The 18921-nt window shown below is 37.9% G+C and overlaps 1 protein-coding gene across 3 annotated transcripts in view; it reads left to right on the top strand.

The window, feature by feature from the left end:
- CEPT1 (choline/ethanolamine phosphotransferase 1) overlaps window positions 1-18921 on the top strand; it is a 71481-nt gene that overhangs the window by 38544 nt on the left and 14016 nt on the right. For all 3 annotated transcript variants that reach the window (XM_067531819.1, XM_067531820.1, XM_067531818.1), the window contains exon 4: window positions 268-409. In XM_067531819.1, coding sequence (XP_067387920.1) covers window positions 268-409 — 142 coding nt within the window. The remainder of the gene's footprint in view (window positions 1-267; window positions 410-18921) is intronic.

Below are 18921 nucleotides of genomic sequence, written 5' to 3'. Positions count from 1 at the left end.
CATATAATCAGCAGCATCTCAGCAGTCACCCTGTGAGGTGCTGCGCATCCTCAGTGAAGAGCAATAACAAAGCAATGAAACATTTGCATTTCTTGAAGTGTTTTTGTTTGTGACCTGTAATTTTGCTGAAAGTGTTTACTATATAATGTAGCAATTTGCTATAATAACACTGTGCCTGTTTATATGGTTCCTTTGCCAGAATTATATATGGTTTTATAAGGATTTCTTTGTACATGCATGTTTATTTTTGTCTGATTTCTTCTGCAGTCTTTGTAGTTTTGGGAACTTGTATTGCTGTGCAGCTGGGGACGAACCCTGATTGGATGTTCTTTTGTTGTTTTGCTGGGACATTCATGTTTTATTGTGCACACTGGCAGACGTACGTCTCTGGAACATTGCGCTTTGGAATGTAAGTAATTCAGTTGAAAGTAAAACTGTAAGGTCAGTTTTCTGTTTAACGTATGTCCAATATACTAAAATTCGTAGAGTAATAAAAGGTGTGTGTATGGCTGCATAGGAACATATTCATACGTTCACATACTTACAACCCGTGATGACTATTATATATTGAAGCCACTGCACACACAAATAACACTAAATTTTTTAGCCTATTCTTATCAGGAGAAGAAAAACTTTTTTACTCTTTGAAATATTTGCTAACAGCTTCTGATGTGAATTAAATCCAAATAAAAATAACATCCATGTGTTTCTTCAGGTAAGTGGCAATATGATTTCAGTTATGCAGTCATCACTGTGTATGGTAAACTCAACTGCAGCATTTGCACAGCAGTTGATTTTTGCAAGATATCCATGTTTAGTCCCTGAGCATTGATCCTAAACATTAAATTTACTTAACTCTTAATAGAACGTGATGAGATTTTGATGTGGAAAGTTAATATAAATTAACATTTTGCCTGCATTCTGAAGCCTTGACCCTGCATTGGGGTCTGCGTTGACAGAGCCCAAGTGCTTGTGAGGAGTCTGATTTTTTGGGTGTGAAATTTTGGCTTTATTAAAGTCAATGTCAAAACTCCCATTGATTTAAGGGGGGCCAGGATTTCATCTAGAAGACTAGGCTATTGAGTTCTGATCCAAAATCAAGTTCCTAATCAATGGCTAATATATAGTCCTATTGACTCTAAGGTGTCCTCAAAATACAATATTCTTATTATTGGTAATATCTACATATGTATAAAGTGCAGCCTGCCAAGTATATTTCAAATGAGGTTAAGCAGCCTATCGAAGGATGCCCTCTACTGAAGAGGAATCATGATTTTTAAAACTTTTTTCTAGAAACGTTTATATCTTATCAATTTGTAGTGTTTTCCAGGTTTAAGATACATAAAAGATACAAACATTATTCATTTAATAGTCAGTCAACAGGTTTCTGGATATTACAAATTGTAAATTTTTTATCAAACTAAAATAATAAATCTGGACATTTTGGCTGAAATAGCCCCTCAAGAGAGAAATTTAATCATTGATCTTACCTGGTAAGTCATATTGGTTAGCTCATTGAATAGATTTCTTACAGCACCATATAAAGCACTAAGACACCAAAGAGAGCCAGTATTCAATGGCCCATAAAGATCAAGGGCCAGACTCTAATCTTGATCACACTCAAAGTAAATCTAGAGAAACTCTAGCAACCTCACTGGAGTTTTTTGAGATTCATGTCGTAACAGATAAAATTTGGTCCCAGTTCCTGGACGTATCCACATAAGATTTATACCCATGATGTTAGGTCCATATTCGTTCAGAACACACTAAGGGCTCCGCCCTGGGACATGCTGAGCATCCTCAGCTCCCATTGAAGTCCGTGAGCATTGAGGACAATCAGCAACTTGCAGGGACAGTCCCAAAGAGCCTGATTTTTATAGAGGCCTAACCATGTGCTTACTGTTGCAGGTGCAAATGATGATATTTACATATCAAGCTATCTGATTTTCAGGAGCAATCAGATAAGTAGCCATGTAAATATTCTCTCTCCCACATATTGTTCATGCTAAGATCCATTTCACTGATATCTATGCACCAAAACTTGTCTCTAATTTTACAGGTGCTGTGTTTCAAAATCTAATTTTACAAGAGCCTCACTGTTAATTTTTCATTTTATCAGTGTTTTCTGATAAATCCATATTTATAATACATCTAAAAAGATTCTTAGGTCATATAACTATATTATGTGCTCACTATTACCACAAGTATCAGATCAGCATTTGTATAATGAGCTCATACTTTTATGGTTAATAGACTACTACAAACTCTCATTAATTTCTTCCACAAAAAACCTGAGAATGAATATTGGGAAAGAAGACAATAAGCAGTGTTAAGTATTAGCTTGTGTCTGAAGTTTTCTCTTTACCAATCTTTGCACTGTAAGACTTATTCTGCCTACTTCTGAGGCCTGAAAGTCTTGCAGATATAGGTACCTACCTATACATTCCAAATGGATGTTAGTGGCGCTCACTGGCTGCTTCCCCTTGGATATCTTGACTCTTCTATTCTACCCTAATAAAGACTATTTTTGTTGAGGTTTTGGTAGTAAAGAATTATTCGTTACCTGATATGTTGACAGCCCACAAAGTCAGGGGCTAATAATTGGAAATTAAAAAGTTGAATCTGAGTAATATAGTTGAAGCTGTAAAGTAAATCGGATGCTTTTATTCATCAAATTACAAAATTAGTACACAAAGGGAAATGGCAATATAACTGGACCTGTGTAATGCATTCACTAGAAATCTGACTTGATATTTTTATTCAAATACAGGGCTCATATTCAAGGGTTACATAAATTGAAAATGGGCTGTTCAGTTGTAAATGAAAGATAATGGAAGTGTGACGTGTTGGGGAACATGGATTACAAAATACCTCAACAATTTGTTACATCTACTCTAATATCTTAATGATGTGGAAGAGGAAGTAAACAGAATGATGATAAAATTAAACTTTGAGACTTACAAACTGGTGAAGCAAAAAAGATATAAAGGGATCTACAGAGGTTAAAAATATAGGCAGGAAATAAAAGGAGATTAATTCAGACATATATAGTTGCATTCTTCTGGATTTAAAATAATCCCCCAGGCAACACACAGGAAGGGCAGTGGAAAGCTGTGATGCTGTAAGAGACTTGAGGGTGATGGTTGACAGCAAATTAGATATGGCTTTAGATATGGCTTCTCTATACCAGAGTAGACTGTATACAGACAAGCATCAAAGAGCAGGGAGTTGATGGTTGTGATGAGACTACATCCAGGATATTAGTCAGTCTTGGACTCCACAATACCAGAAAGAGACCATTTGGAAAGAGTTCAGAGCTCAGCAATAAAAACTATTAACGGGCTGCAGAGATTGAATGGTGTGAGAGATTAAGGTGCTGATCCTTGAAAACACTTTAGCATGTGCTAAACTTATGAGTTGTGAGTAATCCCATTGACTTCAGTAGGACTGTTACCAATGCATACAGTTAAATATGTAAGTCTCCACATAGTATATGCAATGGCTGTCCAAGCACAGAAGATTTACTGAAGCTGTCGATTATGCTTCATTGTTTCAACCTGGCTACTTGACTCCAGGGGAAGGGCAAATGGAATAATCTCTGCTGCAGCAGCCAACATCAGCTCAGAGCAGACTTTGCGCCAACCCTGGTATTTTCCGAAGAACTATCTGAGACCTGCAAATTCAATTACACAGTAGATTTGTTTGAATCCAGCCTGGTTATGAAGACTGGTTTATGGAACATTGAGCAAAACAGGATACATTTTCTCATTTTGAAGTTGCACTTGCTTTGTGCTTTTGGTGCATCATCCCTGGTATTGTACCAGCTGAAGATAGCCTCATACAATACCAGGGATTGTGGAATATACTAAACTGAATAAAGGTGTTCTGGAAAGTAGTGTCTAATTGAAATTTGTTCAGTTTCTACCTGCTGGCAAGTAACTGAGGAAGGCAAGGTAAGCCCTACAAGAACCCCAGATTGTTCTTACAGGCCTCTGTACCAATCTCATGCAAAATACCTTAATTCTTCTGTGTTCCTCCTGTATGGTTGCTGTCCAACCATAATTTTATGTTAGCAAAAGTTGAAATAAAAAGATAACCCAAAATGCTTGCTTTTCTCCTAAAGAAAATGATCAAACACAATTAAAGTTCAGTTCCAATAGTTGTATTAAAATATATTTGATTATTAGCTCATAATTGTGGCTTTTTATCTAACCTGGCTATTCTAGTTTAAAAACCTCAATTTATACAGCATGTCTGTGCACTAGCATCATCAGCAGTGCCAACAATGTTCTTAGCATTGCTTGTTGTCATTTATAACTTTGCTGAGCAATGAAGAGGTAGATCACAAGTAAGTGAATATTAACATTCTTAGTGATTTCTCCACCACCTCATAATTACTGAAAAAAATAAAATGTTAACTTTAACCTGTTAAAATGCAGGTTACAAATATTTAATAATAGTATTGTTTTACAATTATTGCCTTTTTATTTATTTTTTAATAAATCTCTTCTATATCCATAAACCTATTTTTATAAAATACATTTTTTGTTTCCTCATTTATTTTGTATATGTTTGGTATGTTTCATATCCTGCCAACAAGTGTGGTAGTAGTCTGTGTATATAAGTAAAATGAAAATTCCCTAAAGGATCTTTCTAGCTGGAGATAGTCCCAAAATAAAATAATTTGTTTCTTTAATGTTTAAAGTTTAGTCCTTTTAAAATAACAGGGAAATAAAGTTTGCTACAATATGTATGAGGAGATGATTTAGCTAAGTAATGCTTGGTCCTGCCATAAGTGCAGAGGACTGGAATAGATGACCTCTCAAAGTCCCTTCCAGTCCTATGATTCTATGTGGGTTTTTTTAAATAAATAAAACCAGTCATTATAGAACATAAAGATAAGAAATGAGGTCCAAAACTTTTTTGTTTTTTCAAGAACTGTCCCACTTAATTTTTTCAAAACCCATTTGGTTTAAAAAACCATTACATTTGCACTTTCCAGGCCCACTTTTCTTTCTGTACATGTTCTGACATCTTTTCTGCCCATTTCACCCATAATAAGTTTTCACAAGATAATTGTAATTATAAAGGAAGACTTCACAACCCTAGATACGTGTTTATAAAATTACAATGCAAAATTTTTAAACAACTCTAATTCGTTGACATGGATTTCCTTTTGCTACATGTCTTACAAAAGAGGAAGGGGAAACTACTGGCTGTATCTTTTTAATTAGAAAGATACATTTCCTATAACTGGAAATATTGCTTACCTGTAATTCAGTTAATTATTCTTTAATCCTGCACAGTACAGCTGTATTCACTTCATTCATGCATCTCATTGCATTTATTTATATGAAAGTCTTAGATTGAAATGACCTGAAATGACACTGAGATATATATCATTCAACATTCACACTCCTTGCACGTTAGATTGAATAGCCTTTTCTTTTTGCCTTAAATGTTGAGTTCTTGTGCATTTTTCTTGTTAGTGCCGAGAGTAGCAAAGCAATCTCGTGTCATTTATGCTCACATTTACAGCTCAGTGCTCAAAGTGAGTAATCCATCCTGTGCACTTGGCAGATGTGTGGAAGTGATTGCAGAACAATTTCCATAGTAACTGTCTGTTTTCTGTTGCTTGTAAGGTGAATCTTTTAAAAGTTTGATCTAAATCCCTTAAATTATGGAGTGTGATTAAGATTACTGCTTCTCTGCCATGGGAAAGGGAAGAACTAACCATATTGTTGATCGCAGCTACAGCAAAAATAGCCAGATTTTGAAACTTGGTGTGAACATGGTCTTCATGGAGGAGCTGTGTCTTTCTTGACTTGAAATAAAATTGATTTTGATTTAACAAAAATAGGACCACTTATAAATTGCATATTAAACATATACAGTGTAAATTTTAAATCAACAGACATACACGGCACATGTATGCAGGGCCAGTCAGCTATCCAGTGATTGGTTCAAGATGCTTACAGGCTCCTTTAGGAAAAACTGGCAGAGCTCAGAAGCTTCAAATGCCTATCTTTCTTTAAAAACTAAACAAAAAGCATAAGAAATTAGGCCCTGGTACTGCAACTACATAGGCACATGCTTAACTTTAATTAGGTGAATGGCCCTATTGAATCCCTCTAAAGTTAGTTAAACAATTTTGAATAAAAATGTGATTGTAAGATGGCAGTCACAAAGACTCAGGAAATATAAAAGTCAAGGTTCCAAGAGTAACATCATTTCTCTGTGACAATATATTTACTGTTTCACATTATACGTACACCGTAAAACAGCAGTTTTCACTGAAACCTAGTGCACCACATCTAAAATTGAAAAGCACTTGGCTCACCATATTCATAAGTTAAATCAGTGCAATTACAGTGGATTCTTATTCTGATACTATAAATCAGCCTATATGCCATCAGATTGCAATCTGCATACGACCGTTACATGTATCTCAATTTGAGAACCACTTTAAGAACCACTGATGTAAAATATACAGGATCTGTTATTACTGGAACCTTAATTTTTAAAGTTTTTGGCTTTGCGCTTTTTATTTTTAATTGTTCAACCTTATCTAAAATTATTTTTTAGCTTTATTACAGGTACTGTATTCTCTAAATGCACCTCTGTGGGGAATATGTTCAGCTCCTTTTGCTGTGTCTCTGCTTCACCATGCCAGTTTTACTCTTCCCACTGTTTCTGATACAGCTGAAGACATACAAACTTAATTTAATAAAGACTGCCACATTGGTAACAGTTCTGTTACCAGTGGACAGGTGTCCATATCATGTTTTGGCACACTCATTGGCAGTCTCTGGCAAGAAGCAAAGGACTTGAATGAGTATGAAGACAGAACTCTCTGCTCACCAGAGGCAGTTAATTGAGGATTGAGGATTTAGCGATACTGACCAGGCTGGTGTGAGGAAGCTTGCACTACCACTGCCTTTGTATTTGTTCTGGGGAAAATTTATGGTGCTACTGCCTGTGAACGTTTAATAAAAGTTCAGCGTTATGTGAAAGTCTGAGCAGGAGGTTGGGACAGAAGCAGTCCTGAATTCTAATTCTGGGGGTGTCTCTAACTTTCCATTTGGCTTTGAGCAAGTCACTTTACCTCTGTTTTTTCAGGACTTGTCTGTATGAACATTTAGTTTGTGGCATGTTGGGATGTGAATCTATCTCGTGCTAGTCTGCCGTGGACTAACTGTCCATGTGGACACTGCTGAGGTGTACTAATAGTCCATTCATTACTTTGATCTAGTCCCATTTCATAGTGTTAATGCACATCAGCAGCATCCATATGGATAGTTAGCCCATGGCAGACTAGTGTGGGGTAGATTCACACCCCAGCTTGCCGCAAACAATAAATATTCATGTAGATAAGCCCTGGGTGTCCCTATCTGAGTATTTGCCCACCTGACTCTCAGGGGTGTCGAGGACTAATTAGGTAATGTCCATACAGTGCTTTGAACATGTAAAGCACTATATAAGTGCTAAGTGTTCAGTCTTCAGGGCTTCCAAGCCATCATCTTTCACGGATATTAAAAGTCAAACTCCCCTCCCACCTTTAACCCCTCAAAAATATCTGAGCAGTAACTATTGTAATATTGCAAAGGAAACACCTATCTAGATTAAAAGTCTATATTTGATACTCTCTAGCAGTGATTGAAAATCTGTTCTAAAGGGGGCTACTTATACGAAGCTCTCAGTATTTTGAAATGTTTTTCCTTCACATGTAGATTTGATGTTACAGAGTCCCTGCTCTGTAAAATAGTATCCCAGCTTTTCACAGGAACTGTGCGTCCCTGGTTCTGGAACTATGCGGTAACTGCTAGAATTAATGCTACCCAAAGAATAATGGCATGGATTCTGTAGAAACAGCATCTTTGTCATGCAGAGAGTAACCTGGAAAATGAAAACTGTCTTTCTAACGATATTTCTCAGACAACTGCTTTATTAAAAGACAAAATGTCTGTAGTGCATGAAGGGGCAGTAAAAAATCCACTGAGATTGGAAACAAGGTTTTGCAAGTGTTTCACTGTTTGTTTAAAACCACAGACAACTTTTAAAAAAAAACTTTTTTTTCACCATTGGTTATTCTAAAACTTAAAGTGCTGGCTTCACCTTTGCGTGTGAAGATAGCCAGAATTGTGAAAGCACCTCTTTACACAGCGGTCTGGATAAATTTGATTGGAACCACCTTTTGAAAGCTTTTGTTGCTGTTAAATACCTTTCCACCAGAAAATAGAATTGTTTGGGTGCTTAATAGAATCATAAGGTTATAAAGGAACTCTTGGCCATCTAGTACAAACCGTTGCTTCAGACTCAGGAAAGATAATGTATTGCTTTTCCTTTAATAAGTTTAGTGACTATGCCATAATTTCATCATAAGCCAAAGAGTTCCACTGTCTAGTTGACCTTCTTTTCAAAATGCGTTTCCTAATACTTCATCTAAATGTATCCTTTTTCATCTTTAACATGTTACCCCCTTGGGGTCCAGACAAACAATTCCTTCCCCTCTTCTGTACTTGTGCCCCTCATAACTGTGTAGAGTTAGTTTCCTCTTTAAATGTAATTTTATGAAAGCTAATAAATTAAGTTTGTTCAGTCTCTCAAGATCTTGCATCAGTTTTTACCCCCCTTTCTTTAAACCCTCCCTCTTCCTTTGATTTGCTCCTGAAGGCTATTACATCAGAACTTCACAGTTTTGAGGGGCTTCCTAATAGATGATAAAGGGCTAATTAGGGATGTGACAGTTGGCTTTAGTATTTGCTAAATATAAATAGGAGTAGAAATGACCGTGAGACTGACTAGCTGGCAGGAGGGAATGAATAGGGCACCAGCTAGAAGGTCAGACAAGTGAGTAGAGGAAGGCAGTCTCTGAATCCGGGAGATAGCTCTGCCAGCAGACAGAAGCTTCTTTGCATTGGGGAGAGGTGACCAGAGAGAGTCAGTGGTAGGGAGAAAGCCAGTGTTGGGAGAAAGAGAGCAGGTGCTGGTCTCTTTCTCAAGCAAGGATGCTTGTGGGTTAGGGGGAACTGTGCCACTGGGAGAGTCACAGATGTTGTACCCTGGGAAATATGGGAAATCCTATCCCTCTTTCTTCCTTTCAAGAATGCACTGCACTCTATAGCTAAAATGGCTACCAGTACAAAGCTATTGCCCTTTCAGTCTCCACGGTGCGTGTGATTTCAATTTTCATGTTTGCTGTAACTGAGATTCCAGATAAGCTCTCAAGTACCATAGTGAGTAGCGTGGTGTGAAAATCTAGATGAATAGATAAGAGGCCATGATTGAACATGAACTGACTATGCATAATTTGTACTACATGAAACTATGTGATTGTTGAAAATAAACTGCAATGAGAGAATTCCAGAGTGCATCAAAAGAAATAGAGAAAGTCAGCAGGCAGAGACCGCAGTGGGTCTATGGCCTATATGGTGAAGGTAAATGAGAATATCTAACTATAAAGGCAATGTTTAAAAGGGGACACAAGCATCACACTTGTGCTATTGGTCTGTGCAAATTCTGGGAGAATGGGTAATAGGCTGGAAAAGCAAGAGCTTCATATCTATGAAAATAATTTTGATTTACTTTGCATCACATAACAGTAAAGCTCATGCAAACAGAAATGGCCCACAAGTACATGTTAGAAAAATAGGTGGTGGTGGAGGGAATAATTTCCACATTAGCTAACAAGGGAAGAGGAGTTACTTAATGAAGCAGGTGTCAGCTATATCAGTATTGAAAGTAATTGTAATAATGGAGATTTTTAACCGGTGTAGTATTTGTTAGTGAGCACATTTGATAAGACACTTATAAAGGCATTTTTAGATTTTAGGAGATCATTTTTTAATTCTAAAAATTGGAGGAAGTAGCAAGGCAAGTTGCAATCTTGGTGTGTGAAGATGGGACCAGAAAACTGGGAGCTGGTGACACAAAAGCTGAGCTAGACAAATTCAGACTAGAAATAAGGCTCAAATTTTTCACTATAAAGGTAATTAACCATTAGAACAACTTACCAAGGGTTGTGGTAGGTTCTTCATCACTTTAAATCTTTAAATCAAGACTGCGTATCTTCCTATAAAATCTGCTGTAACTCAAACTGGGCTTGATGCAGAGTGAACTTCCTTAACTGTTAATATACAGGAGGTCTGACTACATGATGATCATGGTCTTCTGGTCTTAAAATCTATCAATCTTTGATGAAAGGTACCATTTTTATGGAGCAAAATGGCAAATTTCAGTGAGCAACTTTAAATTTCATATTAAAATGGCCAGTATCAATCAAGCAATGTCTTGTAGGTGCTGTAACCATTTTAATAGAAGCCTGAATTGAGAGAGAGAGAATTTCCACTACCTTTTGACTTGTGATGACTTTATCTTGAAACATTCCAGGAACCCAAGGATAACTTTTGTCTCATCTGTTTAAAAATATAACAGATTTCAATAAAACACCATAAACATTCTAGAACTTCTACCCTAAGAGTTTTTTGTCCAATTAAATTTTATTGTGCTGTAGCATGCTGCATAAATGGAAACTCTCTGGTATTATACTCCTGTGTTTATCATTTAGTTTTGCAACAGAGGATCTTTCTAAAATAGGAGACTTTGTGTGTGTGAAAATTCTCCCTTTGGTTCAGGTCCAACAGTGTTAACATTGAGAGTTGTTATTGTAGTTGGGCCCCTGATTGCCTATGGCATTTTAAGCAATGTGTCCGATCTACTCTAAGCATGATTAAATGACATGACTTTTAAATACCTTCTTGTTGACAGTATTTGAAGGATTGGAAAAAATTAGTCTCAGGAAATGGCAGTACAAGAAGCAATGGCTTCAAGCAAAGGAAGGAAAAGTTTAATCAAGATATTAGTGCATCCTGGTAACGGCATCACAGTTAGACTTCATGAGAAGGCATTTTCTGTACAAGCCCCTGTTCCCAAGCATGTAACTTAAGGATGAAAATTCTCACATTTGTTCTCATTTCAAAGGTGACTTTTTTTTTTTTTTAATGGAGAGGGAGAAACTTTGAATAAAATTAATCTGTTTGAATTATAAGGAAGGAAAAAAGTATTTTTCCATCAGCTAAGAAAACAATTCTGTGTTGCTCAGAACCTCAGACTGACTGAGATTTCAGTCTTCTGCCTTGTTAAGGACACCACCCTCCATAAGGATGCCTTGCCAGCCAAGAAGAAAATTAGTTTTAGAAATAAGCAATTGGTAGAATTAGTCCATCTAGTACATGCACTGGGCATAGTTTTCTAACACTTCCCCCCAGTAATGCAGTTCTAAGTGCATGCATTTGTGTGATTTGCATGCATTTGTGTGATTATCAACTCCCACCCCCAAATCTTTTTCAGGGTCACTGCTTCGAGGATAGAGTCCCCCATCCTATAAGTATGGCCTACATTCTTTGTTCCTAGATGTATACATTTACAAGCATATTGGTTGCTTGTGCCCAGCTTACTAAACGATCCAGATTGCTCTCTGAGTGACCTGTCCTCTTCATTATTTAACATGCCCCAATTTTTTTTGTCATCTCTCAACTTTATCAGTGATGATTTTATGTTTTCTCCTAGGTTGTTGATAAAAATGTTAAATAGTGCAGGTTCAAGAACCAGTTGAATTAATAGCTTAAATCTTTAGGAATTAAGCTTGTTAGCTTAATAGCTTTGTTTACCTAATATGTAAAAATGGACCATCAATGTCCTTGCCTGAAGATCAGGCTGGTCAGAGAATCAAATACATATTCCTTTTGTCTAAAGCAAACCTGTTTACCACCTCCCCCTGCCATGCCTGGTTTAAACACACTTTAGTCATAATTCTAGCATACATCCACGACTCTTAATACCTACTGCATACATACATCACGCTAGAATATTCATAATGATCAGTGAGTTGCTAATTTTCAAATGGTACCTCAAAAGGCATATTTTGTACAAAGGTTATTACAATAGTGGGCAAATGTGAATATAGGGGTGTTTAGGGTCATACCTCCTCCCCTTAGAAAGCTGCAGGAGGTTTAGCCACTGGCTGAGCCAGAGTCAGCAGGTCAGAGCCCTCTTTCTGGACAGGCATCTGTCCCCATATTTTCTTTCTCCTTGATAGAAAAGAAACCTGTTTTGTCACCTTTGTCTGTTTACAATCTCCAGGACATAATATGAGAGTATCCATAATTTCACCTACTGAGTTGTTACAAACATTTCACAGTGACATTGCTGACCAGTGTGGTGTTGGATTTCAAACGATATATTACATGTCACCTTTTTAAATAAATAACATGACACCAGATTGTGAGGTGTAATGAGTATGTCAGGCCTGACAAGTTGCTAATAGAGTAGTGAACCACAAATAGGCCTCTGTTTCGTGCATATATTTAGAGCCCTTCAAGTCCATGGATATCCGCTTTATACCTGCGGATATCTGCATCCGCAGATGCAGTTGTATTGTTTACCATCTTTGCGCATGACGGATCGGCTGCAGATCCAAATTTTTGTATCTATGTAGGGCTCTAACAGTGAGATTGGGGGCTGGCATGGGTGCGGATGCGGATTCATATACATATAAAAGGTGGAGTGCGAATCGCGGGTTAAATACAATTTAATTATCTTGGATGCGGATCCAAATTTTTGTATCCACACAGGGCTCTACATATTTTATTTTATTTTGTATAGCTGCTTTCACTTACTCTCTAAACCAGGTCAGTTTTAACTAGCAATCCCTTTTTTCTTGATTGTGGGATTGTAACAGCCCTTGTAAGATTTACTCCAGCTATGACAGACTTGTTTGGACTGCAAATGGTTGTGGAGGGACTTTGGAAACTTCCAGGAAGATTGGTTATACTTTTACATTGCTAGCACTAGGGCAAGGTCTTTTGCCCCAGAACGCACACAACACTTACCCCCTTCTTTCCACTTCCACACAGAATCTTCCCTTCCTCCCTGTAAAATCTGGGTAAATACTCTAGGTTCCTATGGCTCTTCCAATTCTGGATATGACTTGTTATGGAGATCATAAACCCCCACAAGAGATGCATGATGATCATCATTCTGTGTAAAAACAAAGGTGAAAATGGTGACTGTAACAACTATAGGAGTATCTCGCTACTAAGTGTAGCAGGAAAAGCTTTTGCAAAAGTCATCTTAGTGCGCCTACAACAACTGGTGAATCGTGTCTACCCTGAATCACAGTTCGGATTCAGTGCTGGAAGATCAACTATATACATAATTATTTTCTCAGTGTCAACTTGAAGAAAAGTGCAGAGAGCAAAACCGACCATTGTACATTGCCTTTGTGGACTTACCCGAAGCATTTGACACAATCAGCAGAGCAGGTCTATTTGCAATATTAGAAAAGATAGGATGTCCATCAATCTTGTTAGGTCTTTCTTATCTGTTCCTTTCACAACATGACAGCAAATGTCCAATTTGATTGGTCTGCTTTGGACAGCTTTGTGATGAAAAGTGGAGTGAAGCAAGGATGTGTTCTTGCCCCTACGCTCTTTGGAATCTTTTTCGCGGTACTCCTGAACTGTGCATTTAAGAACGTGAAAGATGGAGTGGGTCTCCACACGAGCGGATGGGAAACTCTTCAATCTCTCACTACTGAAGGCAAAGACTAAAGTAAAAAAGGTGCTAATCAGGGAACTTCTATTTGCTGCTGCTCTTATAGCCCATGATGGAGATCTACTACAAGAACTTCTGGACTGCCTTCCTAGTGCTTGTCAGACATTTGCTCCCATCATCAGCATTAAGAAAATGGTTGTATTAGGGCATGGGCTTCCACAAGATTCTTTAATCACCTTAAAAGGTTATGTGTTGTATAGAGAGATGGTAGTTTACTGAGTTCAGGCAAAGGTTGAGCTGTGAAAAATTTTTATTGTAACAGAATTTCCTTGTTTTCTAGTGTTTATTCATTTAAATTTGCAATACTCTTTAAAATATTTTCCTCACAATTTTCAGTTTAATAATAATTTTTTCTCTGAAAATTTAGTATCGCTTCCAGTTTTCTTTGTTTATTTCTGAGACTCACTGGGTTTATATAGACATACACATAAGTTAAAACACTTATTTTAACATCATTTAATATTATTTTTAAATCTGACACTACAAATTTTTTCTACAGAATCACATTGGATCACTTGAGATAATACTGTCTAGAGTAATACAAAATACAGAGTCAGTCAGTTTGAGAGCCTTACATTTGGATTTCCTGACATGGTGGGTGGAAGATCTCACCATTCTGTTGCATGAAATGGTTTTTGTATTTAATTGGGGAAAAGTTCTTACTTGTAAACAAATATTGAGGAACAGATTAGACCAGAGGTCCTGACCTGTGGGGGTGCAGAGGATCGTTTGGGGGAGGGCATGGTATAGCCCGGGCCAGCCCTCACAGGAAGCGCCATCCAGCTTGTTCTGCCCCCAGCTCTGCTCTGGTCCTGCCCCCAACCACAGCTGCACTACTGGGCCCTAGCCCCAGCTGCGGCATTGACCCTGGCTCCTTGGCCCCTGACACGTTTCTACTTCCGGCCCCAGACCCGCCCCCAGCTGTAGCCTTGGGCCCTGGCTCCCGGTCCCCACCTCCCTGCTCCCAGCCCCAGCCATAGCTTTGGCCCCAGCCCCCACCATGGCCCTCACTCCCAGCCCTGGTCCCCAGGGGCAGACGGCACATATTGGGTAAAGGAGGAGCGTGACGTAAAAAGTTTGGGGACCAATGGATTAGACAATAGAAATGTTGCAATGAAGAGAGTTCCTGCATTTTGCAAGTAGTGAAACTGGGAAACCCAAATATTTGTGCTTTTGGAGCTACTAGGATTCTTAGATGGTTGTAAGGCCTGGTCTACGCTACACTGTTTTGTTGACAAAACTGTGGAGGGATACACTGAAATGCTCCTTCTGCTGATTTAACTCCCCTACTATGCTGACATAATAAAATCACCTCAAGGAGAGGCATAGGGCTTCTGTCAGTGTAGTTAGGGCAACACAGTGTATCTGTGTTCCTTACATGGGCTGTTGGCTGTCATTCTTGTCAATTTCACAGCTCCACTGGAGCCTTGAAATGGATTAGAAAGCCAGGTAGCTAGAGCCCAGCTGTCCCCCTGCTCTGGAGGGACCACGTTCCCAGCTGGGAATGAGAAGCCAAGGGGTTAGGGACAGCCTGACTGCCAGATGGGAACTGAGAGACCAGACTCTCAGCGCCTCGCGCTGCCTCTCTTAGATGAGTGGAAGCGCTCCTGGTGAAGATGTGCACCACTGACCCATTAAGGGTAGTGTGGACATCAGTCACGACAGTAATTAATGTGGTGGCTGTAAATTGACCTAACATAGGTCAACTTATCTGTATATTGTAGACAAGGACGAAGTAGCTATTGTTGAAAATTCATTAGTTACTTCTGCACCTGTATTGAGTAAGAGTGAGTAGCAGAGGGAAATATTAATTCAATAGTTCAGCTGTAATTAAACAGTGATTGTAAATAAGCACTTAAATTTCTGAGTTCAGAACTAAAATGAATAAATTCCAGCAGCTACAATGGTAGATGCCATGTAATATATTTCTGTTTAGTCACAGCTAACTTCCTTAAGTTAGTACAGCATTACTTTTTTATATTGTCCATTTGTTACAAATTAATATTTTTTTCTTTCAGTTTTCTGGTTTAAATAACTTTTTCCTCAAGCTTCAAATTTAACACTTTGCCTAGCTTTTTTTTTTTTTTCCTTTCTAAATTACAAAAATATTAAAAGGAGGTTTCCTAGATGTGAAGTGTATCTTCTTCATTGGCAGGGAGGTGGAGTGGATGATTTAAAACAGTGGCTCTCAACATTTCCAGACTGCTCTAACCCTTTCAGGAGTCTGATTTGTCTTGCGTACTCCCAAGTTTCACCTCACTTAAAAACTACTTGCTTACAAAATCAGACATAAAAATACAAAAGTGTCACAGCACACTATTAATGAAAAATTGCTTACTTTCTTATTTTTACCATATAATTGAAATATAAATATTGTATTTACATTTCAGTGTACAGTATATAGAGCAGTATAAACAAGTCAGTGTCTGTATGAAATTTTAGTTTGTACTGACTTCGCTAGTCCTTATTATGTAGCCTGTTGTAAAAGTAGGCAAATACATAGATGAGTTGATGTACCCCCTGCAAGAACTCTGTGTAGCCCGAGGGGTACGTGTCCCCTCGTTGAGAGCCACTGATTTAAAGCATCTCTTCCATCGCTAACTAAGTCTGTGACTCTGGTATGGTTTGTCTTACTTAGATTGTAAGCTGTTTAAGATAGGGTTCAAGTTTCTACAGTGCCTCGCATGATGGGCGGCCTGACCTTCTTTGGGGCCTCTGGGCATTGCTGCAGTATAAATATTAATAATGAATGGCAAGCAGATAGTTGATCTGTTTCTGGAGGGTCTAAACATTTAATTGTGATCCTTCTGATTATTCTGAGTAATTATGATTTGAGTGCCTATGTGAAAGGAAGCACTCTGTATTAGTTGAATAAATTGTCTTTAACGGAACTAAGCTGATTTATATCAGATGAAGATCTGGCCCAGTTACAGATATCCATTGTTGTGTTGGGTCTTGTCTTGGGGTAATAACACAAAAGGAAAAAATACTTATTTTTGTTTTCATATTTATCAGGGATCTGCTCTTTGTTGCACATTTTTCCTCTTCCTCAATCTATGGGGAAGAAAACCAACTATTTCTGCTGAGCTGATAGGACTCCACTAATCAGGAAGCACCAGGCAAAAGAACTGTCAGTCTTGTGGAAGAATGGTCCAAAATGATTGGGGTGCTGAAAATATCCCAGTCAAGAAACTTTCTGCCAAGCCCTCTTACTTTGGCTTTAATGTTTGTGCTATTGGCTTTCTTTTTCTGTTTGTTTCTCATTCGTTTATTTTTGTTACAGTTCAAGAAGTAAGAAAATAGCACAAGGAGGGCAACAGAAAACCTAGGATCAGACCCTGAAATGGGTCTCTTGAGTGCACTGATCCTTCTTTTTTCTGCTAGGTCATGTTGTTCTCCTACCTCTCCTGCAGTACTGCGCTCCCATGATTCCAATCCATACGGTCAGACCCTCTGTAGTGGAACACCAGAGTAGATCATCTGTCTGACCAATAGTCTGATTTTTATATGAGATGGAGATAGAAAATTCCTGCTGAGTCCAAAGGTTCTTCTCTTTTTCACTTGTGACCTCACATCCAAATCCCACATTTTTTTTCTCTCTCCTCTCCTCATCTTGGTGGTGTTTGTGTATTTAAGCCAAAAAATCTCCATCAGTTGTAATGCAATAAATAGGATAAATTTAATGGTTTTTGTGCCTTTTATGGCACTTACGTTTGGTCCATATAAATGTCTATTTCTTTGAATTAAAAATATAAACTGTACTTTTAAATAATCATTACTAAAAATGCCATGAATTGCATATTACCCAATAGTTTATAGTTAATTCATCTAAAACCATTTGGAAGGTTTCCTTTGCAGGCAGACGGGCCAAAAATATTTTTTTTTTAAATGAAAGCTGATTGAATAGAATTGTTTGTAACTACCAGTAAACTGTTTGCAAAAACAGCTTAAGAATCATGGATGTAGTCCATCTTTCCCAAAGGCCAGTGCAGTATTATTCTAAACAATACAGCTGTTTAGTGCTTTACTCAGTTTAGATTTAAACTGGGGTCCATCAGATTTCTGCCACTGCCCAGGTTTTTCTTGCTTCAGTTGACTGGTATATCCTGTCTTCTCAGATTTTCAAAAATAATTCAGTAGTTCAAGGAAATTTATTGCTCTTTAATAATAATTAGCACTTTTTATCTTGAAAGTGCTTTACAGACTTTTCAAGAGCCTTCACTTCTTCCCATTCATGCCTCTACTCCCACATTGTGCAAAACAGATTGATTCCCTTATCTCTGTTTCTCTGTCCACACTAATGCACCAGTTACCCCTACGGCTACACATGAATAGCTGCTGCCTTGGTTGAGAAGTGCATCACTGTATTCTCCAATTACACCCGTCTCATTAGTGCTCAGGTACTTTTGAAAGAAGATCCCATATTCAAGCATTCTGGGTTTGCCCTCTAGCTAGATGAATGATGGAATACAGTATTTCTTCTCCCCATCATCCACCTTCTGTTCCCAAGTGGTGGTCTCCTACATGGTTCTAGCTTCAAGAATGTTTAAGTAGATCCCTATATCCAAACATTTTTAAGGTCAGACGGAACCTTCTGTCACCTTCTGCGTAACACAGGCTAGAGAATTTTGCAGAGTAATTCCTGCATCAAGCCCATAGTTTCTGTTCCAGTTGTTTGTAACCCCCACTGTTAAGAATTTTGCACCTTTTATTTCCAGTCTGAGTTTGTCTAATTCCAGCTTCCAGCAATTTGGTTTAATTATAACTTTGTTTACTAGATTAATGAGCCACCTACTATCAGAAATCTCCTTTCCACGTAGGAACTTATGATACTGATCAGATAATTTCTTAGCCTTCTTTTTGATAAGCTACATAGATTGCACTTGTTAAGTCTGTCACTATAAGGCAAGTTTTCCAGACCTTGAATCATTCTTGTAGCTCTTCTTTGAACACTTTCCAGATTTTCAACATTCTTTTTGAAGTGTGGACACCAAAACTGGACCCAGTATTTCAGTAGTGGTCTCACAAATGCTGTACATAGAGGTAATAATATCACTTCCCTACTCCGACTTTATATTCCCCTGTTTATGCATCCAAGGATTGAGTTAGCTCTCTTAGCCACTACATTGAATTGGGAGATTATATTCGGTTGGTTTCCACTTTCAGAGTCCCTTTCAGAGTCACTGCATTTCAAAATTCCTCCATCTTTTGAGTGTGGTCTACATTCTTTGTTTCTAGATGTATGACCTTGTATTTGGCGGTGTTAAAAAGCATATAGTTCAAATGATCCCAGTTTACAAGATAATC

This window comes from Emydura macquarii, unplaced genomic scaffold (genome assembly GCF_026122565.2).
Source record: "Emydura macquarii macquarii isolate MOO-44397 ecotype Brisbane River unplaced genomic scaffold, CSIRO-AGI_Emac_v2 contig_3220, whole genome shotgun sequence".
In the NCBI taxonomy this organism is placed as follows: domain Eukaryota; kingdom Metazoa; phylum Chordata; order Testudines; family Chelidae; genus Emydura; species Emydura macquarii.
Note: the sequence above shows the minus strand (reverse complement) of the source record. Positions and strands in the feature narration are given on the sequence as shown.